Source organism: Prinia subflava, chromosome Z (assembly GCF_021018805.1).
Source record: "Prinia subflava isolate CZ2003 ecotype Zambia chromosome Z, Cam_Psub_1.2, whole genome shotgun sequence".
NCBI classification, from domain to species: domain Eukaryota; kingdom Metazoa; phylum Chordata; class Aves; order Passeriformes; family Cisticolidae; genus Prinia; species Prinia subflava.
The window spans coordinates 9,191,735-9,213,934 of record NC_086283.1 but is presented as its reverse complement, the minus strand read 5'-3'; the positions used below and the strand labels follow the sequence as shown (position 1 = coordinate 9,213,934).

The window sequence follows — 22,200 nt, the reverse complement described above, 5'->3', positions numbered from 1 at the left end:
GCGGCCGGATCTAGGTCCGCCGGCTGACGCGGGCGCGGTGTTCCTCCGCGCGTCAGCTGTCTGTTAGCGCCGCGGAGGGGTCACCGCCCGGCGGGAACGCGGCACCCTCGCTCGCCCCGGCGCCCGAGTGGCTGGAGCGGGGCTCGGCCGTCCTGGCGCCTGGGAGGAACCTGCGCTCCCATGGGCACGGCTGTCGCGGGAGCCCCGGCTCGATGGGATTTGCACCGTTCGCCGCGGTGCGAGTGACGAAGCTAAAGCTCTGCTCTTGCCCAGGAAGAGCACGGGCCTGGTCTGAGGGTAAGGGGCCTGGATACTTCCTTTTAGTGGCATATCGACACACACGAGGATACCAAACCAAGTGTCTCAGTATAGGCGAAAAAACATCACCAAAGGGAAGATATAGTGATGTGGGCTGTCAGTACAAGGGCCAGACGCATCAAAGAGAATCATATAATCATCAGAATTGGAAGTGACCTTTAAAATCATAAAGTGCAGCTATCACATGGCATTAGCACTGTAACCCCTAAACCCTATGCGCCAGCGCCAGTTACAGACACCTTTTAAGCATCTCCAGGAGTGGTGACTCTACCACCTTCCTGGGCAACTTATTCCTATGCCTGACCGCCTGAACATTGAAAAAAAAATCTAATATCTAATTTGAAGCTACCCTGTCTCACCTTAACGCCATTTCCTCTAGTCCCCTCACAGCAGGCAGTCTAGAAGAGACTGACACCCACCTCATGACAACCTTTTTAGGTAGTTCTAGAGAGTGATGAGCAATAATTATTCACAGTGATACCACAGTGACACTTCCAGCTCCTTGGAGGCTTTTTATTTTGTGCAGCAAGGGCCAACAGATCACTCTCAGCCAGGTGTTTTTTTCTAGCAGTAATACATAGTGCAGGTTTATGCATACTTCTCTACATGGGGAAGGACTCCTACTCCGTTTCTGTGAAACAAGAAGAGAAAGATTGCCTGACTGCCCTTCTGCTGTAATGATGGGATGTATTAGAGTGGCAAACATGGCATTTGCTGTCCACGGGGGATGTCCTCATAATTGCACTGGACTCAGTTTGCGTTTGTTATAGTGCCATAGTGTTAGTTGTCTTGCTGTCTAACGTACTAATTATTACTGGTCTGGAGAAGGCACAATATTCAGAAAAGCTTACTGTGTAACAACATTTTCAGTACGAAGCTTGACAATAGGCAGTAGTGGATTATGAGAGCAGTGGGGGGTTTTTATTACTTTTAAAAATAGGACTGTAGTAGGACTGCCATAGTTTCTTAACACTGATATTTACAGGCTAAAGAGAAAATAATGCCTTGTACTTGTAAAGTCCACTTATCTTGCTGTGATCTCCTAAACCAATCCTAGCAACTTCCTTATGTAGTCTTCATTTTATGCTTATTCTTTTAATTGTACTGAACAGCATGGTCAGGAAGTGTAATTCCAAACTATTTGATTTTCATTCTTATCATCTTAGTCAAGGATATTGCTAAAGAACACCTTGCTGTTCCTGCTTTGGATTACAGATGCTATTAAACTGCTCCAAATCACCAACGTGTCTATCTTTGTACTACAGACATGTTCCTCAGCCTTGTATATTGCTCAGAAACTTTCTGAGCTTCATTATTGTTTGTCATCTCAGGAGATTTACATACTTGGCAGTATTTCAGTTCTACATTTTGTAATTATTATTTGAGATTAATGACGTCTAATATGACTTTATATTAACATTTTTGATCAGACGTGTGATTCACATTTTCTGTATAATCAAAGAAATTAAGAACAGCACAAACATAGTGTTGACAGTGTGTTATTTTCCCTGCTAATTTAAGACAACAGGAATTGTTACTCTGGTAAATCAAGTTTTGTTACATGTTAAATTCAATATCTCTATTAGCATTTGACCCCAAAGAGTATTTAAAATTTATTGGATAGCTCTTGTCTATAGACGTTGCTCAGAAACCGATTTGCAAATTTTAGTTTAGTATACTTATTTAGGCAAACACTTTATTGCACTTGCTGGTCATTTTTAAAAAACAAATCTGCCCATTTAAATAATGACCTTTAAATACACTTCAGAAAAAGAATAAAAAATTTTGGCTTTTGTAGGAATGAAAAACAAGACATGTAGTCATAGTTCTGTGACCAGTTCTGCAAGTTACAGCATACAGTTCTGCTTGGAGAACATTATCCTTTTTACTCTCACCTCCTTTTTCTTCAAATTGTGAGGTAAAAATAATGTCTTTTCTCCTCAGTATTTCGAAATAAATAAAACTAAATAATCTTTTTACTTCACTAGGAATACTTGGGCACGCAAGGCCTCAAAACCTGAATATGTTGATGTGCCTATACAGAGAATTCCTCAGCTTTGCCACACGCAGCATGTATATTCTTTTGCATAGGTTCCTCATATGGTAATATAACATGCAAGAGGTGGAGAAGATGATTACTGAATAAGGGTGTTGCAACTTATTGTGTTTGCTTCATTTTAATTTGATTTTTGAAGCTAATCCTCAGAAGTGGCTGTAGAGCAGTATTACCATGTCTAATCCTCCACAGTAGTGGGGTCGGGTTAGACTTTTAGAGGTTTATTATGCAAAATAGCTCAGAAGATTTGGCCTGGTAATAAACACATTGCACAAAAATACTGAGAGCAGAGCAGCTGTCGTGAACCCTGTCTTTGGGTTTTGTTTTCTCAAGTATAGTAGTGTTCCAGAGCCCTGTGTGGCCAAGTGATCAACAGTCTCCAAAGGCTGCATTCACCAGTCCATTTCAGCTGCTTCCTGATGGACCAACAGAGGAATGGATGGTCCAGCCATGAATAGAGTTTGCCTTGTTTGGCTGGTATAGCACTGCCCCTCGGGGACTTGAGGGAAAAGCAGCCCAGCCTTTCAGTTTAAAGGTTAACACAGGTTACTTGTACATCAGTGCTGGTTTTTCACTTCCGCTTGCCTGAGACCAGCCAGTTTTATTTTTGGAGCATGCTATTCTACGTGCCTTCAAAACAGGTGGAACAACCAAGCATCCTGACCACCAAGCAGCATTCCATACAGGATGCTTCATATATCTGAGAGGAAAAGGGGAAACAAGATGCAAATGTTCTCCAAAGAGATTTGCCATTTTAGGAGAGAAAAAAAAATTACTTCAGCAAAAGCAAGATATCTATCTAGTCCATCCAACAGATTACTATTAGTTCCTGTTTGGAACACTTCAGCTCATGCTGCCGGAAAATAAAGCACTAAGATCAACAACAACAACAGCTTCTCCCTGTTTGCATATATTACCAGGCCTCAATTTTCTCTTCAGCATCCTGTCCAACTTGTTTTTCCTTTAATTACTGTAAATCAAGCTTGCAGCCAAATCCTTTGTTAATCTGAGCAAAACTCATCTTGTTGAGGACCCTTTTGATTCAGTGGATACTACAAAGAATAAGATCATAGGAGAAAGCTCATAAAATAAGATTGTTCCATTGGCCTTTTTTTAAACACAAAAACAACAAAAAGGGTTCAGTTTGCCAAGTGGCATTACAAGACAGTGGAAAAAACAGGTTTGGGGATGCCATTGGGTTCCACTTGATCTGTTTCAAATTCCAAAGATCAGCAGGCCTTTCTGTGTAGCTGGGGGCTGCTCCCCTTCAATAAGGATGACTAGGTCACACTTACAGACTTTGTAGTGCATGCTCAGTTCCCTGGCTGTTGCATCTGGGACCATTATGTCTCCTTCTGTTAGGAAGAAGAGGTAGCAAACCCCTTTTACAGCTGGAGTGAAGGCCAAGGTCAGTGTGTTAGGCAGGAGTTAGCTTTTTAAGAAATACTGGATAAAAAGTAACTTTCCTGATATTCCAACTTGGCCAATTGTTCATTTTCCACTGTTTCTTCAACAGCTTGTCTAACATTTTCACTGAAACAATTCCCAAGCTAATCCACATTTCCTTTGAATTAGAAGTGCTTTTAATCTCACTTCTAGGTCATGGAGCAAAATGCTGAGTCCTTACATCAATCCATTTTAAGTTGCTGCAGCTTTGTGTAGCAAGTTGGAAAACCTAGTGTCTAAGTTTACATATGACTCCCAGTGAAAACCTGGAGTGCTTTGTTGAATAATGATATGCTAAGTTTTCATGGCTTGCACAGTCATGTGGGATTCACAAGAGCATAGAACACTTCAGTAACTTACACAAAGATAAAGACACTGAAGTCTCCCACAAAATCCTCTCATCCTCAGGACTTTGTTTAGCACTTCATTGCTTGGCACTTTTTTATCTTCATGTTCAAATGACAACATCATTTCCTTTTAGTTAAAGATTTTTCTCTTCTCTTGAAATCCTTCCAGAAAATAAGAACTATTTTACAAGAATAAACATGTGACAACATAAAATTCTTTAGGCTCTTTTCACAGACCTAAGCAACAGAATCTCTGAAAATCACTACAGGGTATTTATTAGTATGGATACAGAGTATTCTTTTTTTTTTTTCTTTTTTTTTTTTTTTCTGTCCCAGCAAAACTACCATTTGATCTAGATGAAAAATATATCCCTGTCAAGTCACCAGCAGTTTTTGTCAACAAGAATGTTCATTTTCTGTGCTGATTTAGCTCAATGGATATTGAAGCATGAAAGTCAGATGAGCATGTGCATGGTGCAATTATGATGCCAGATTAGAAAACCAAAAATTTTTGTTGTTGTGCAGTTACTAACTACCTCTGTTTCCTTCTTTTGTATGAATTCTTTTCATGCCTGAAGAAACATAGATAACATAAACATACATGGCAAAACAGCAGGGGTGTGAAGGGCTAGGCAATTATCCACTGTTGCTAAAATAAGGTAACACAGGCTGAATTCAGCGGGCAGAACTCCTCTCTGGAGCAACTCAGGAGTTTAATCAGTTTCAGGAGGCCAGGGTATATTGGTTGGAACATCCGTAACCTTGTCAAAATGGTGTTTAATGGTGACCTACTTTACCCCATCCCTTTGGAGATGGTTGGTTTTCCTTGTTATTCCTGTTTTTTGTGCCCTCAGGCTGCGTTCAGACTGCAAGCTAAGTCTGTATGGGTTACACTGTTACTGAAAATGACCAAGCTGTTAACAGCAGTTTTCAGCAGTAGGTAATTTGACCTATTGTGTTTACTAAAGGAGACATCAAAGGATTCTCTGGAGCGCTTTCAAGATATGTCTATTTTTATTACTTTGATGTAATTGATTACTAGCCAGATTTGGACCATCCTAGTTCAGTTGCTACTTCAGTGCTTGTTCCAGGATGCAAATGTACCAAGCAAACCACAACCTTTGAGGAGTGTTTGTGTTTAAGAAAGAATTTGACCAGTGTACCTAGTAGGCTTTAAAAGTTGCTAGTTCAGATGAAATGTCAATTCTTAAAGGTAGTTACTCAAACAGGCCAGTTAAGGGGTTTCACATGCTCCCCAGGATGGGCACAGCTGTTCAGGGGTCACAACAGGCCTCAAGCTGATTGAAGTGTAGGCTTCCATTCACCTGCTCAGCTACATGCAAAGTACAATTTTCACTGTTTGACTAAAGGTACAGGGAATTAGTTAGCCTGAGCTAATCAGGATGCTGATAGTGTACTTCATACACTGAAGTATAAACCGCCTTTTATCTCAGTAGGTTTCCCTGCAGAGATCAGCCAGTGTTTCCAGAAGACCTGGGGCAGGGAACCTCACTGAGCTAGGAGCCCTAGTACCATTGATGTCACAGATGGCCTGCAGGAAACTACTTCTCCTGCCCTTGTCTCCTTCTTCTGAGGCAGTCCTGCTGGTGAATTGTTCGCATATTTGTAGCGAAATAAACATTACACTACAGCAGAGGCAGCAGGTTCACTTGCTGTCACTCTTCATTTAGAGGATTTTTTTCTTGAACATTCTTTCTTTCTCTTTTATTTTCCCCCATTGTGTTTTATATAGAATGATGCTATGTTTCTCTGGGGAAATTATTACAAAGTCTTGTAGAGTGCTGTGTTTTAATTGTTTGATGGTGTATTGACTTAATTTAATGATTTAAGAAAATAAAGTCCACAGAAATACTTCAGGGCTTTTTGTTTGGTTGGTTGGTTTATTTGTCTTTGACCTGACAGAAATATATGCGGTTTATTTAGACAAGGGATTTAACTAGCTAACTATCATTGAAACGAGGAGTAATTTTACTGTTCTTTCTGTCCTTTTGAACAAGCTCATCTTTAAAGATATGCCTGATCTTTTCTTTGGTATGTTCCAGTTAACCACAACGTATCCAAGAGCTTACTTAGACCTCAAATATACAGGTAATTACAGCCAAATATACCTCTTAGAAGGATGGCATATTATTCTTGTTTGGTGTCTTACTGTAATTTGGCCAATGTTGTTGATGTCTCTAAGTCACCAATACTGAAATTAGCCAGTTATTTCATCATTATGGTTAAGGTGATGGACCAGGACAGTATTTCTGAGAAGGTGGGTTGTGACAGACATGGTAGTAATGAAGTATGCCAGGTATTCTTAAGTTGCTGAAAATTTTGCAAATCATAAAGCAAATCTATACTCCTGCTGACTTTCATTCTTCAAGGGCAAGCACGCTTGTCAGTTTTTCAAGAAATACTACATGTATTGTAACTTTTTTAAGCAATAAATGTGAATCTGTTTTTTATAAAGACAATGAGGACTACAAATGTTCTGCTTTGTTTTTCTTTGGAAAATGGCATAACACCTTGTTAAAAAAATACCCCCTGAAAAATACTTACTTAAGGAGTTGGTAGTGGAATCCAACATACTAATTTTCTCAGTCATAGAATTTAAATTCAAAATAACAGCAAAAAAGATAATTTCCTTCCTGACTACTTGATAGCTTATCTTAAATGATTTTATGATCTCCGTTTAGCTGCCATAGAAGAAAAGCACTGCTACAGTAGAAACGGAGGACTCAGGTACTTGGAGACTAAATGATACCCTTACCCATTCATCATTCAGAATATTTGACAGTATCAAATCACTTTGGACAGGCAATTTGAGGGACTATGTGCATCAGTGGTTTCTACTATACTTGTTTCCTGAATAATCAAAACATTTCTGTCCCTGAAACTGTCAAAATAACTCACACAAAAGTAAAAAAAAAAACCCAAAAACCCCAAACCACTAAACAGAAATAATTTAATTCCTCTTGGGAAGTCAGTTTAAACCATTCTCAAGTGTTTAAATAAATTAACTACAGACACTACTACAAAATTAGCTTTTGATAAAAGACTATCTGTTCTAATAAAAAGGGGCATGAGGATCTTTTCATAGTTTCCAGAAGCACTCTCCTAGCATGTTGTTCAACATGAATGCCTCTTAATTATCATGTACCTTTCACAGCCATTAGGATTATATTTCATGTAAAGTAAGTTCTGTAAATTTGGGGGTGATATGTTTATATCTTACATTTTGTGTTAGTTACTTCTTTCCCCTTTGAATCAGCAGAGAAACCATCTTACTAAAAAAAAAAAAATTACAGACCATACAGCTGTGCATTGTGGTGAAATACAGAATTTGTATAAATTTCTGGCAATATCTTGAAAAGTAAATGAGGAAGTAACTTAAAAATCTAGGGAATAGCCAACTGTGTAGATCTAGAAGTGCACTGTACTACAACTGAATTATGGTCCAGAGGATGGGGAATGTATGGAAAAAAAAAGGAAGAAAAAGCATTAAAAAAAAAGAAGAAAAAGCATTAGTAAGATAGGCATAAGTGAGGCTGTATTAAGTTTATTTAGCAACTGTAATACTAATCCATGTCATTGCTTTGAAATCAAGATAGACACTTTTTCCTTGCTTTCATCTCCATCTGTTGCACATACACTTCTCTAAATTAAAGAGGCATGGTGTTTTGGGGTTGAGGGTTTTCCTTTACTCCTCTTTATTCCTGTGAGATGACAGAGAATGAGTATGGGTTACAGTCAGTGCCAGACCTGGCTAACCTTGAAAAGGGGAGCCAAGTTCAGAAATGTCCTCAGCGCTGTTGTTGCCCAGCCGTCTAAGGGATGAAAAACTGCAGTTTCACTGCAGTGTCACTGGGCATTGTGACACAGGAAAAACTTAAGAGCACAGTGCCTTCCTACAGCAGAGGTCATCCTCTCTGTGCTCAGCAGGGAAGCTGTTAGTTTTCTGTGCTATAATTAGCCAGTGCCAGAGAATGCACATTATGTCACAGGAATTAATCTTGTGGCACTCTCACCTTTGCCTTCCAAAATGAAGGAAATATCTTTCAGTGACAGCTCTTATGCCAAGGGAGTAAAGTATTAATGGAAAAAATATATCCTCATATATTTGGTCAAGAATAGACAGTCTTCACTCATTAACGCAGTTTAAAAAAGAAAGGCGAGTGGTCTGCTGCTGAGAATATACTGACATATATATAGAGAGAGAGCTTCTTGTCCCCAGAATTCCCGTCATGAGCACAGCTTGTAGTGTTTTGATAGTGGTTTTACTTCACATCTGTTCATTTAACAGTGTGTACTTCCCAGATTATGTCAGTTTTGTCCTCTGCAGGTCCTTTAGTGAAGGGGAGGATGTATCTGCTTTCCATCACTGCAGCTTCCTCCCAGGGGACAATCTGGGGATTTTGCAGTCTGGTTTATTGCAACAAACCAGGCAGAACCCACTACAAATCAATAACATATCTGGTGTCTTATGAACATACTAGTGAATCCTAAGGATACTTGTTCTGATTTGAGTAAAACTTGTGAAATAGCAGCTCCCTGGAAGGCAATGAAGTCCCAAATCTATGTAAGTCTGTATGTCGTCAGATTATTCTGGATCCTCATGAGCAGTACATACTGGATTAGCTACCTCATACGGATGGAAAAACTGGGTGATTCGTGTAATGGGCCAAAATTTAAAACTCATTGCAATATTAAATTTACTGTGTATTTTCTTGTGCATTGTTAGTGTTACTTGACTGATTTTTTTACAACAGTTTCATGTCATATAACTTGTTGCTTTCTGTGCTTTAAATAAATGCAATTTCAACTTAGGGTAATGGAGTGGTTATTTACAGTTTCATCTTGTGCTATTACTGCAACTGTTAGAGTGGCTGTAGAAACCACTCCTAATACAACTTCATAAAAAGACAGCTCCATCTTGGAAAAACCCATACAAGATATGCAGAAAGTAACTGAATGTCGGCTGGGGATATCTGGGACGTTAGCTCTGAATACACTTATTTTTTCTTGACCTGGGGATTTATTCAACTTTGTTTTATATCCAACTCATGGGTAACATTTACCACTCCCCAGCAGTAGTGAGAGAGAAAGTAATTAAAGTGTTAAACCCATGGCTGAGAGATCAACGTGTGGCATTTTTCTTGAATAAACAAAACAATGTCTACTATTCTGTTCTCTCGTGCACAAAGTTGCCGTGTTGGAAACTGATGCGATTCCTAGAAATCTTGCCATTTTTCTTTACATTCTTGTTTTCATTATTTTAAAAATTAATTCTCTACAATCTCTAACAATAAGTGCCATTCTAAGGAATGGGGATTTTTAAAATTCAACAATACTATATGCTGTTAGCAGGACACTGCATTTACTTAGGCAATTATGATAGCACCTCCTTTCAAAACATAATGGTTACATTGTAAAATTCTTGGACATTAGCTAGATTGGAAAGTAACACCATGCTCATTTTAGTAGTAATTTTATAATATGAACATTATGCTATCACACAAACACACCACTGATTTTGTTATACATGTGATTTGTTTCCTTAACTTATTTTTCTCTCAAACAATTTCCCCACCATGGACACGTAGCTATTTTCAATAGACACCAGCAGAAGCCACTCAAGGTGCCAGGTCTCAGAATCAAGTGAAAGCACAACTCTCTCAGCCTTCTCTGGGCAAATAAACCTCTGGATGCAATAAATCTGAAATAAAAACCTAACCTGTGTGTGGTACAATTGGCGCTTGTTCCCAATGTTCTTATGCAGAAAATACAGGAAAGTAACTGTATCTACGTGGTCTTATATCCAATTTTAAGCCAATCTGCTTAGTTTTTGAGATTCAATTATTTAACAGTTGGATGTTGACAGTGCTGAATAGGTAGCTGATGGAGACATTGCATTAAGTGAATCTCGGTTCCTACAGCTCTTCTGGGGTGTAATGATTTTGCTTGCTTTTGGGGAAGTGGAAGAGAGAGAGAGAGGAACAGCATTTCACACCCCATTGTGAAATGATTCGAATACAAAGGGAGAGATCTAGCTTCCTTCTCGACAGGAGACTTGTGTTTGCTGATCACAGAAGCCAGCCCTTCAGTGGCAGTGTAGTTTTAGTTAGCAGTAGTACTTTGGCCTGCTGCAGAGATTATTCCAGGCGGTCAGTTTGGAAAATGGCAATACCAATTCCAAGAAAAGGGTTGAAACAACACCAGACATCGTCTTGATAGAAAAGCTCATTACCATGAAAAAGTACTGAGCAAATTACTGTGCTACTTAGGCTTGTTTTACTGATGTAAGAACAGTGCGTCTGCTGCCTCAGAAGCTTTTATCTTTTATCCTTACTCTTATGTACTTAGTAAAATAAAAAAAATATATATAATTTATAAATGTTCTTCTCCTTTGCAAACCTCACGTGTTCTAGACAGTCCAGTAAGTATTATCTCATTTTTAAGCTGAATTAAGGGCAGAGGAAAACAGCACTATTTTTAAAGGGTAACATAAGGAGGAACACAAAGATTCTTTTCATCTGTCCTCAGTCTGTTGGACCAGGACCATCCAGGTTGTGAATGCTGAAGGCAGCTCCTATTTCTGCTGTGAGCTGGACCAGTGCAGGTAGGTTGTTGTGACAAGAACAAATTCTGCCAAACATCATCTGCACCACAAACTTCTCTACCATTCTTATCAAAGCATGGGCTGGTTGTCATTTGGGCGATGCTTGGGGAATTCCATGTCAAAGACCTGAGCTAGCGCTACCGATGGAGATCTCTTCACGTGGGCTCCATGCTCCATTTTATCTGTAATGTTCTTGTTAGATGAAAAATCCCAATGATAGAGGATACCTAATGCTGAAAGAAATATTCATCTTTCAATACCTAGGTGATCTAGGTTCTATTGACCTATTCATCTTTCACCTAGGTCTGATCTAGGTTCTAGATCAGAACAAGTATCTATGTTTGGGTTTTTTGTGCTGCTCTTTTATATCAGCAACTTCTACATATCCTCCCAATACCAGGGTTTCAGTGCCCAAATTTAGCATGAAACACAAAGAGGAAATCTCTATTTTTTAACAGCTCAAAGACTGAAACTAAATATACAAGAATGATTTGTTGCAATAAAGTGAGAGAATTTTCCAGATACCAAACAATATTGATATTTGAGTTGAAAAACACACTGAAAAAATCCTGAAGAAGCAATCTGCCTCTGGAATAAGAATGTCCACGTAGGGTGTTAAACATGTTTAACACAAGGAAGATGTCACACCTGCCTGCCAAATCTCCTGGTGTTGACTAATCTTAAATTCTGAACCTATAATATGGTCCCTGAAGGTGGATTAATGTGTGTCCTATGGTGACTTTATGATGCTTGTATCCCCAGAGTCTGTTCTGTTTCTGTTGGATATTGTGTTCTGTACCTTAAGACTCGTTCCAACAGCAAAGGGGGAGGAAGAGAAGCGCCGAGTTTGTTTTGAGAAACAGCACTCACTCCTCCGCATTCTGCTCCTGGACTGTGTTGTCTGCAGCATGGACAGACAGTGGGACAGAGATCTCCTTTGCTTTTAGTTAGTTTAGCTGGCTGAGGCAGAGAAGTTCCCTGGACTGTTTTTTTTTCTTTATCTTGGGACTGTTTAAACCTGCTCTGGACTGAAACCCCGAAGTGCACAGGGAGCTTGCACCTGTAGCCCACTGTGCCCTGGAGCTCGGCATTTTCCCAGCGCCGGAGGGCCTGATAAGAGACTGAGTGAGCCGAGCTACACCCACGGCAAGGACTTAATCAATTTTGCCATCTCTCTTCAGAGCAGCAAGAGGTTTTATTGTTTCATATTATTCATTTTTTATGCTTGTGGGCACTTTGTTTGTTAAATAAATACTTTTTTCCACTTTTCTTTTTCCATCTTAAAGCAAACAGGAAGTCTGCAGCCAGATTACAGGGTGAACATGCACCTCCCCTGCTCCAGTTCAAACTGGATTTCTAAAGACCACTATTTGTTTCTGCTTTGGTCAAGAATCTCATTCAGGTTTTCTTTTCTTTATAGGTCTGCCATAATCTATGACTTTCAGACTTTGATATACCAAACCGATTTGTGACTCATGTCAGCTGATCCCTATGCAACAGGAGGGGCACAGGGAGAGCAAATTCTCTGCAACATTTGCAGATGGACTTGCAGTGTGCTGAGTGCAGCACTGATCAGTGGCAGAAAAGCAGGGCTCAGGAGCGTCCCTGAAATGTCAGCTGTGCTCCCAGCATCCAGAGAAGGCTGGAAGAGCAGAAGAATGTGGGGAGGCGGAGGGTAGGACAGAGGTTCTCAACTTCAGTGTGAAGTTGTTTGATTTAGGCCTTGAGTATTTACCTTATGTGTTCTTCCCTCGGAAAGTCTCACAAAGGAGGTCACATCATGACATCCAATGATCCATTTTTTACAGGAATAACCAAGTGTTTTACTCTCTCATTATCTTGTTTAATAGCCAGCATCTGCCTAGACAAGAAGGAATCATTTTAGGACATCAGGAACAGTTACTATGTGGATAAATTTAGGTGAGGTGGGGAACTTAGATACTCTGAGATCACAGGAATATTCCCACTAGCTAAAGATTATGATTCATCAGGAAATGTTAATGTAGGGTCACAGGTAGAAAAGTAATAGGCCAGAAGTACAAATAAAGCAGTTTTATCCTAAACGTACCTTCCAGTATTTTTCATCAGGAAAAGTACACAGTTGATTTGGGCAGATATGGTGGGATTTTAGTACGCTGAGAGAGGAGAGAGAACTGTGCTTCAGTCAGGATCATGTAAGGAAGGAGACTGGTCTTCTAGGACTGCCCTGCTTCAGCTTTCCTGCTCATGCTCTGTGCTATATGCTAGCACCTGGTAGATTCACTTATGGTAGCAAAGCACCTTGAACCAAATGGTGTTGTCATGACCAAGAGATTAATGTTAGTCTCCAGGTCTGGATGGATTGTCTAAATTGACCCATAATGGCTACATGCTTCCCACTTTTTCATCTGCCTGTACAGAGGATTTTCTGTGACAAAAAATGACCAGTCTCCTAGACATAATAAAATAAAGTGAAAACAAACAAACAAACCAACCTCATATGTGATAGGTCTTGTTCAGTGCAAATTACTGCCAAACACGGGTAATAGGATGGGCCTTTCCCTGTAATTTTAAACTTCTCAGCACTCACATTATCCTACCTCATTCACATGAAGAAAAGCTTTCAATCTTTTTACTTCAATTTTATAAGACCATCAACATGGAATACAACTTGAATGCAATAGGATGACAGGCAATTACCTAAAACCTATAAAGCATAAGCCACGTATTATTAAATATGGTCCTTGACGTCCCCAGCTGTCCCTTCCCTTCCCTTCCCTTCCCTTCCCTTCCCTTCCCTTCCCTTCCCTTCCCTTCCCTTCCCTTCCCTTCCCTTCCCTTCCCTTCCCTTCCCTTCCCTTCCCTTCCCTTCCCTTCCCTTCCCTTCCCTTCCCTTCCCTTCCCTTCCCTTCCCTTCCCTTCTTCCCTTCCCGCACCTTCCCGCACCTTCCCGCACCTTCCCTTCCCGCACCTTCCCTTCCCGCACCTTCCCTTCCGCACCTTCCCGCACCCTCCCGCACCTTCCCGCACCTTCCCTTCCCGCACCTTCCCGCACCTTCCCGCACCTTCCCGCACCTTCCCGCACCTTCCCGCACCTTCCCGCTCCTTCCCTCCCCTTCCCCGCCCGCGCGCCCCCTGGCGGCGGGAGCGCGCCCACCCCCTCCCCCGCCTCCGCGCCGGCGGCAGCGCCCCCTAGCGGCGCCGGCGGGAAGCGCGGCCCGGGTGGCGCGCGCGGGGGCAGGGGCCCGGCCGCCTGGGCGCGTGCGCGGCCCCGCCCCGCCGCGCGTGCGTGGCGGGCGCATCCCGGGTCGGCGCGCGGGGGGACGGCGGCAGAGGCTGGCAATGGTGCTGGAGACTCTGGCCCGCATCGTCAAGGTCCAGCTGCCCGCCTACCTCAAGCGCCTGCCTCTGCCCGAGAGCGTCGGCGGCTTCATCCGCCTCACAGGTAGGCGCGGGGAGCGGGACCCCCTTCCTGCCCCGGCGGCGCGGTCAGTCCTTCCTGGGATGCGGCTCTGACCCCTCGCTGCAGGCATCGCCCGGTGTCTCCCGGCCGCGTCACAGAACGGGAAACCCGAACCTTGAACCGGTGCAGCAGGGGAATGACCCGACAGGAGGTGGCGGTGCCGTGTGGGGCAGGGGGAGCTGTCCGGATGAAGTGCAGGGACAGAGTAAAACGTTCGCGTCTGAAATTCCTCTGGGAATCGATGCCGGGGAGCCAAAGGCCGTGCGCCGAGATGGATTGGGATTAACCAGAGGCCTAAAGCACAGCCTCTTCCTCTGCTTCACAGGTCAAAGACAGCATCTATACCGAGTTAAACCAAAGAAATGGCTTTCTGGGAACCAGCCACCTATATAAAGTTAGGGTAGTTTTTTAATTTAGTTATTTTTGTAAGTATTTTCTGCGTGAGGAAGTAGAAACACCAGTTCATTGATTGTAGACCTGTCACAGAATGAGCAAGAAAGAAAAGTGAGTCGTGACGATTTCTGTGGGTGCTCAGAGCACAATGAGGCTCTGGGTGCCCAGGCTCGGCGCTGACAACACAGGCGGGCCCTCAAGCAGTGTCAAGTGATGGGATTAGTTCAGTGACAAGAAGGAAGGAATATTCCCCACAGAACGTAGAATTAGAAAAAGTTATCGAACTGTAGAATCAACCTTATATCTTGCAGCACTAACACCACGACTGTAGTAGTGTTGGAAAATTGTTAAATTTAGAACAGGCACAGTTTATTTAAAGCTGGCTTTGACCACTTCTTTTTTCCAGCATGTTTATGCTGCTTGTGAACTGCAAGTCTCATTATCTTCCTCAGGGACAAGCAAATCTCTTCTAAATTAACTATGCGTCTTCCACAACTACTCTCTCATATGAAAAAGCTGTTAATTGTACTTACCAAATAGAGAAATTCAGCTGCTACAAAGTTGGGAGGTAGGGGAGCATAAACTGTAGAACAACACATCTTCTCCTATTTCTAGTATTTGGCAGTTTCCTAATGAAGCCAATTGCCCTTGTAACCACAACCTGACTTAAAATTTCTTAAGCTTAGTAATATTTTAGTATCCGACCGCTTCACTTGTCTAACCATGTTTTTCTGTAACAGGATTTTATTTGTACAGTCTCTCATAATGCATAGTAGTAATGCGATTGATTCTGAAAACCTCTGAAAGGTCTGGTCTGTAGACCAAAATCAGGACTTTGGGGTTTTCACATAATGTGATCAGTGGGGGAGAACTGTTTTGTTGTCACATTTTTTACCCCGTTGACTTCAAGGTACTTCCTCGAATTTGGAGAGAGGGCAATAAGTGAACAACTGACTTCTTAAGTATAAACCAAACATGTGAAATGTCAGTCCCAAAAATATTAAACAAAAGTAAAAGAAGGAACTGAGTCAGAAACTCTTTTTGAGAACTGGTAGGATTTAATGAGCATGCCTGAAAAATCCACTGCCTCTAGTTCCTAGTGATTTTTTTTTGATGAACTTTAAAAATGGGAGACAAAGGTATATTTAAAAATACATGGCTCTAGAGAGAACATTTTTACATTTAAAATTTTTTTTCAATAGCAGGCTACACTAGTATCTGCTGCCGTGCTTATACATCTTCCTCCCAGGGTGAATGTAAATGAAAATGGAGGGAAAAAAGCAAAATTGTACAGGAGCTTCAAATTATGGCATAGGGTAAATGTAACACAATGAGACTTATGAGAAGGATATTGTAGGACACTGCATCCTAGGCACCTAAATTAAAAAATTACCACCTCTTAGTGTGTAAAGGTTATTGAAAGTCATTGAAACGTCATTGCTCATTGAAGAGTCGTGTGCTTACTTGCACGCAGAGCTGCTGTCAGTCTTAAGTTTCATTTGAGAAAATGATTGCTTGAGCAAGTGCTGCCTCTTCTGTGTTGTTGTGGTCTTTGTCCTGTCCTAAAGTTACAATCTTCTAAGAGCAGGGGTCTCCCAGTCCTGGGGTTATTTTGCAGTGAATTATCATTAGGGAAAGACTATTAAACAACAGAGAAAATTAACATTCCCTTTTGTGTTTGCTAGTATTACAAATTACGAAGTATATTCTTTGGCAGTTGGCATTGGAATGTGAGAAGTAACATTGGTCTAAGAACATTTAAAGTGCATTAATATTTGCCCTTTGGTGGCATCTATTGAATTTTGTCAGGGACCAGCACTATGAAACACTGGGCAGCACAGACCTTGTTTGAAAATGCAGGCCATGATCCAGATTTGGAACAGCGCGCTCTTTTCTTAACTCTTCTATTGCTTCTGTGAGCTCTCATTAGCTTGCAGGCAGATGCAGCTTCAGCTCCTGCTGTGCATCGGTTGTAGAAACAACAGACCAAAAGTACATGGAACGCCTTGGTTTTTGTATAGGATGTTGTATAGTGTGCTGGTTAAAGATCTGGACACCTGTTGTCTGTTGTGAGCTTGCGAAACCAGAATGAAAAACTGCTTGTTTGAGGAGAAAGTCTGTTAACATCCAGTGCACACCTCCTGAAGGTAAAAGCAGTGAGGCAGGAAGGAAAGAATGTTTGACCTTGGGTTTGAAGGTGGCTATCTAAATTACCAAGCTGTGCTGCTCAGCAGCCTCTTTCGGTGTCTCGTCATTGCTTCTTTAGCCTTCCCTTCTCAAGTTCAGTGAAATGGACAGTGTTGTCTCATGCCAGCATTGCTTTTTGTCCTGGAAGATGTCATTAATATGGCATAGACATTCACCTCAAAATAGCAAACAACCAAAACCAGGGTAGATCTGCTTATTAGTTCTAAAGAGAATGTAATTAGTAAGTACTTTGAATCTGCGTGAAGAATGTCATCAGTTCAGAGACTATACAAGTACAGTTCCAATATTCCTTTTGACTGGTAGTTAATACTTGTTAAAATTTTGGTTTGCAGTTGAACTGTTACTGTAAGAAGCTGCTTTGGGTCTGCATAGGGTTATCTCCACAAAAAATAGCTGAAACATAAGTCAAAGATACCAAAGGAGCAGCTGATGGAAGACAAGCAGGGAATACCTGCTTTGATTGTCCTCTCAGCGGCTGGTCTGTACCTTTGTTCATAGTGTGTTTCTTTTGTTTTTGGACGTGTTACTGTTAGACTAAAACTTAAGACAACCTTTCCTTGAAAATACCCGTGGCCTCAGCTTCTTGGAATTCTCTGGTTTGCAATACTTTTCCAGGACTTATCTTTGGGATTGGTCTCTATCTCACACAAGTCTGAAGACTGACCTGTTCCATACACTACTCTTCATTTCTGTCTCCAAAGTCTGCTTCTCCCCATGCAGCAGAACCGATAAGGAATCTCCAGAATCAGTGTAATGGTTGAGTTGTCAGCTGTGAAAATAGTCTTGTGAATTGCCCTACATCTGCTTCAGAAAGGTATGAATGGCTTCAAAACCAGAGCAGTCTACCCTTGTAGGAAGACATCATTGCATTAGTTTAGATGAAGGGTTTTTCCTATTCCTGCTCACTCAGCCTAATGATCTCTGACAGGGTCTTGTATCTCATGCCTTAGAACATGATCAGATTTTCCAGTTTAAATGTAGGAGCTTCAGGAAGTCTTTTGGCAATAACAAGCCAGTTTATGATTAGTGTGCACATGAATGTAACTGGGGACTTTCCAGAGACTCCCAGATTAGAAGTAAACACAGAATTTACTGGCTAGTGAGGACAAAAGTATTTATTTACCTTGGTATAAATATTACATAATAGCCATCCTAAATAATAGCCTTGTACATCCTATTTATGTTTATTTCTAATTTCCTTTCTCAGAGGTTATAGCTATCATGTTCTCCTTCCACTTGAATGAACCCAACTGGCTGTGAGTCATCCACAGACATGACCACTGTTTTGATTGTGATGCTGTATCAGAGTGTGAGACGTGTCCTTTTTGTGTGTCAATCTTAGCCCAGTTACAATCACCACACACTTGACAGATGCTCTGGTCCTGGTGTGCCTCTTGGAATGTCTGCTCTGTCTTGGAGTTCAGAGGAGTAGATTTGTAGAGATCCACATTTTTGCCAACAGTGCTTGTGCAGCTGTTTGTGCTCCAGCTTGTTATGCTTTTTTCTTTTTCTTCTAAAATATTTTTAAACTCCCTTCTGTATGAGTGTTTAGCCTTAACACATTTTCCAGAAATTTAGAAAAATTCTCTCAACCTTTAGTGCACCCTGGTATTTAAATTGCACTGAAGTATTGTCATTGCATGTTTTGCTGGAAAAGTGTATCCACCTTATATGTATATATAGTATATATATATATATATATATATATAAATGCCAATTACCGACGCATTTCTTAGAAAGTCCAGTAAGTCTTCTCTCACCAGTATGTCTACAAGATATATAATGATGTAGCAGGGCATCCAGATCTGCAGGAGATACTTTTTTTCACTTGTACTTGAAAGAAGTTCCTTACCTTGTAAAAAGCAATTTTCTGTGACTTGACCTACTGATCTTAGGTGTCTTTCTTTCTCTGTGTTGTAGAAACTGGTTGCAGATCTCTGAACAAACAGAGGTCTAAAAAATAAAACCAAAAAGATTGATGAAGATTTTGCCAGTGCTTTAGGGTTGCCCATTTCAGTAAATCTTTTATTTGTTTTGTATTTATTATCTTCCATTGAATCATCTTCTAGAGTGATAAAATTCAATTTCATATTAAATGCTAGGAGTCAGGTTTTTACTTTGGCTGGAGTAAATCCTAGGGCTTAATCTATGTCTTTTCTTTTTTTCCTTGAGACTCACCAGTGGAATCTTGTTTGCCCTGAGGGCTGTTGACTTAGCAGTCTCGTTCCATACCCTCAGCCTAAGCCATTTGAAAGTAGCTGATGTTGCACCATCCCGGCGTGCTGTGGAGAGCCACCCTAAATCCCACCTTATCTTTAGTTTCAGAATGGCTGCGGTTACTGCCTTTCCTGGGCGTGCTGGCCTTGCTCGGTTACCTTGCTGTTCGTCCCTTCCTCCCCAAGAAGAAACAGCAGAAGGATAGCTTGATTAACCTCAAGATACAGAAGGAAAATCCCAAAGTAGTGAATGAGATAAACATTGAAGATCTGTGCCTCACTAAAGCTTACTGCAGGTGTTGGCGTTCAAAGACGGTAAGACATGGTGCTACTGTAGGATTAGAGATTGAAACTTGCACATTTTTATCAGTGTTTTGGTAGTGGATTGCTCTGTGTTGAGCTGTTGCCTTTTTGTCTGGAGTTGGAACATGTTCCTGAACGTTATAGAATGGCACAAACCTATCTACATGAAGAAAGCAACTGTAGAAACTTGAAAGAAACACAGTAGGGTTTTTCTAGAAACATTTAGAGAGTGACCACACTCCCTAAATAGAGCGAGTAGAATAAACCAGGCAAACCTGTTTTACTATTTGGAAATACAGTGCAACTAATTAAAAGGCAACTACTCTTATTTTGCAAAAAACAATGCTTAGAAAGTTGTTCATACTAGAATGAAAATAAGGCTGGGCCTGTGTTGGTGAGGGAGATTCCCATCTGGTCCAGAGCAGTGAGATGACTGGTTGGGATATTACATATCCCTCAAATCAACTAGATGTAAAGGAGTATATTTCATCTAGCCTCAATTTTCATTTCCTGATTCAATTTTGAATGTCCTTACCACACTCTGGTTTTATTCTCTCTGGACCAAATGCTTTCTTTTTTAATAAAAACAAAATGTTTGCCCTGAAGAAGCTTACTCAGCTATTCTCACTTTGCACTAATCACTTCAACCAAGAATTTCAGCATTTCTTTAAAAAGTATTTTCTGGTTGCAAATGACTAAATCTATTAAGAGCAGTTTTACTAGTTCCACAATAAATCCATTAGTAGCTGTGATGGCTGCTTTGTTTGCTGCTCTTTCATGGAAAAGGCTTTGTCCCCAACTTTATGTCTAAGAACAGCTATTTTAGGATCTCACAAACTTAGCTACCCATTAACAGTGTTTGTTTTCCTTAGTGTCCTATGTCTGATAGGAGGCAGGGAGTTTGACATTTAACCAGGACATCACAGGAGGAACTAGCAACATTATCAGAGTGCTCAGGGCTTAGAGGAAATACAGAAATCACCATGCAACTGCTGTACAGAATTATGCTAATTACTTGTGCTTTATTTTTTTTTTTCAGTTCCCTGTCTGTGATGGCTCCCACAACAAGCACAATGAATTAACAGGAGATAATGTAGGTCCACTAATACTCAAGAAGAAAGAAGTATAGCAGATACTTCATCTACATCACGACTGATAAAAAGTCTTTTATACTGTTGTAGTTGCAAGGGGCAGCGTTTTATGTGATTGATATGATTCAGTTTCATGATTGCTGTAGATTTCTTTTTGGAATAAACTGCATTTAGACAGTGATGAATTTGTCACTGTTTTGGTACATTATTCAGAAGAATTTTGCCTGCTTTGTAAAACTGTAAAGTACCTATCTCTGTAAATAAGTCATTTATTTCAAGAATAAATTGACTTTCTACAATTATGCCTTTTTTGTATAACCATACAATTATAAAACTGCCATTAATTCAAGTGATGTTAAATGCACTTTTCTGTTGAGTTTGTTCTGCTGAGAAATCATGTTTTACTTTGCTTTTCAGGAACAAATTTAAATGTACTTAAGTGAGGGAGAAAAAGATACCTCCTTTGTGTATATATATTCAGGCAGCAGATCAGTGTTAAGCCATGCAAGCTGAAGGTCTGGCCTGCGTGGTGCCTGAGTGGGCAGTTCGTTGGTCTTACACAAAGCAGCCCAGCTCAGACAAACCCCACACTGCTGGAAAGTTTCACACAGCATCCCAGGTGGAGTGCTGGCAGTTCCAGCCATATATAAACCAAACTATTGAGCAGGTCAGCCACAAACATTACTCCTGTATTTTGGGCCCTGTGGTGATGATAAGGAAACAAAATTTGCCTCCTGCAAGTTCACTTGCACTGTAGTCACTATTTTTTGCAATGGGAATTTTCAGGGGATGAATGGGTTAAGAGACAGAATGGAGGATGCAGAGCTGAGCTGTTCTCTTGGCTTGTTACCCGTTCAGAATTATTATTTAGGCAAGTCAGAACATTGCTGTGGTGAGGCTTAATTTCAGATGCAGATAATTACTACTTACCTAACTGCTAGATTTCTAATTAATTGTTCTAAAGTGCTTCATTCTGTCATGAAATGGTGTATCTATCAGTTTAAAAATAAAAATTTGGTCCATGCTATAGTTTCAGACAATGGTATCATGACAGATCTCACCCATTCCTTAACAGCATTTCATTTGACCCATTGTTAGGTGGGAAGCCCCAGAGCTGTTGCCAAAGCTGATCACCACAGTGCTGAAACAGAAAGCTGTCCTCACATAAGGGCTGTTGCAGCAGCAGCAGAATTAAGGTAGATCATTCCTGATCCATTCGTGACAGTTGTAGTTCTAGGTTCCAAAACCTCTTGCCTTCGGCAAGCGATGGCAGATTTGGATGTGGCTATGTGTTAAATGCCTGCTTTTACAAAGTGTGTAACAGAACCATGGTATAATGTTTATTGTTTAAATGTTTCATCGTGGTCTTACCTTAATGGATGAGCAACCATAAATGTATTAGGATATAAACATTTATAATGGAGAAAAATATATAAAGGTAAGTGTCTTATACTCAATTTTCATTTACAAATGTATATAGAATACCAAACCCCAGTTCTTGGGTTTGGTGAAGAAATTACTGTGAAATACAAAGCGCTGTCTTGGACATCGTTTTTCAGGGTTCAAAAACCACAGTCTGCTGTAGCAGACTTATTAGACAGAGGCCTGTGTGTGCTTCCAGCTTTTATCAGGATACTTCTGTATTTGGACAGTTTGGTTTCCTCTGAAATCACAATCAAACCTGTTAAATTAAGACAAACCTTGTTAAAGTGAGTGATACAGCAACATGGTTTTGTTTCTCCCAAAAAGCTCCTT

General features: G+C 40.7%; 1 protein-coding gene and 1 long non-coding RNA gene across 3 annotated transcripts; one reads left to right on the top strand and one right to left on the bottom strand.

Annotated features, from left to right (window-relative positions):
- Positions 1 to 2,579: 2,579 nt before the first annotated feature.
- Positions 2,580 to 13,505, bottom strand: LOC134563832 (uncharacterized). Of its 2 annotated transcripts, none has more exons than XR_010083428.1 (4): positions 13,372 to 13,505; positions 12,861 to 12,927; positions 12,528 to 12,653; positions 2,580 to 7,889 (listed from the first exon to the last, which is right to left on the bottom strand). It is a non-coding gene; the product is annotated as an uncharacterized LOC134563832 (long non-coding RNA). The 2 variants fall into 2 exon arrangements; XR_010083429.1 differs by lacking the exon at positions 2,580 to 7,889 and adding an exon at positions 10,784 to 11,025.
- A 536-nt stretch (positions 13,506 to 14,041) lies between these two features.
- CISD2 (CDGSH iron sulfur domain 2) lies at positions 14,042 to 21,474 on the top strand. Its single transcript, XM_063424030.1, has 3 exons — positions 14,042 to 14,216; positions 19,155 to 19,366; positions 20,394 to 21,474. The coding sequence occupies exons 1-3, from the start codon at positions 14,114 to 14,116 to the stop codon at positions 20,481 to 20,483; spliced, it is 405 nt and encodes a 134-aa protein (XP_063280100.1). The 5' UTR covers positions 14,042 to 14,113; the 3' UTR covers positions 20,484 to 21,474.
- Positions 21,475 to 22,200: the final 726 nt, after the last annotated feature.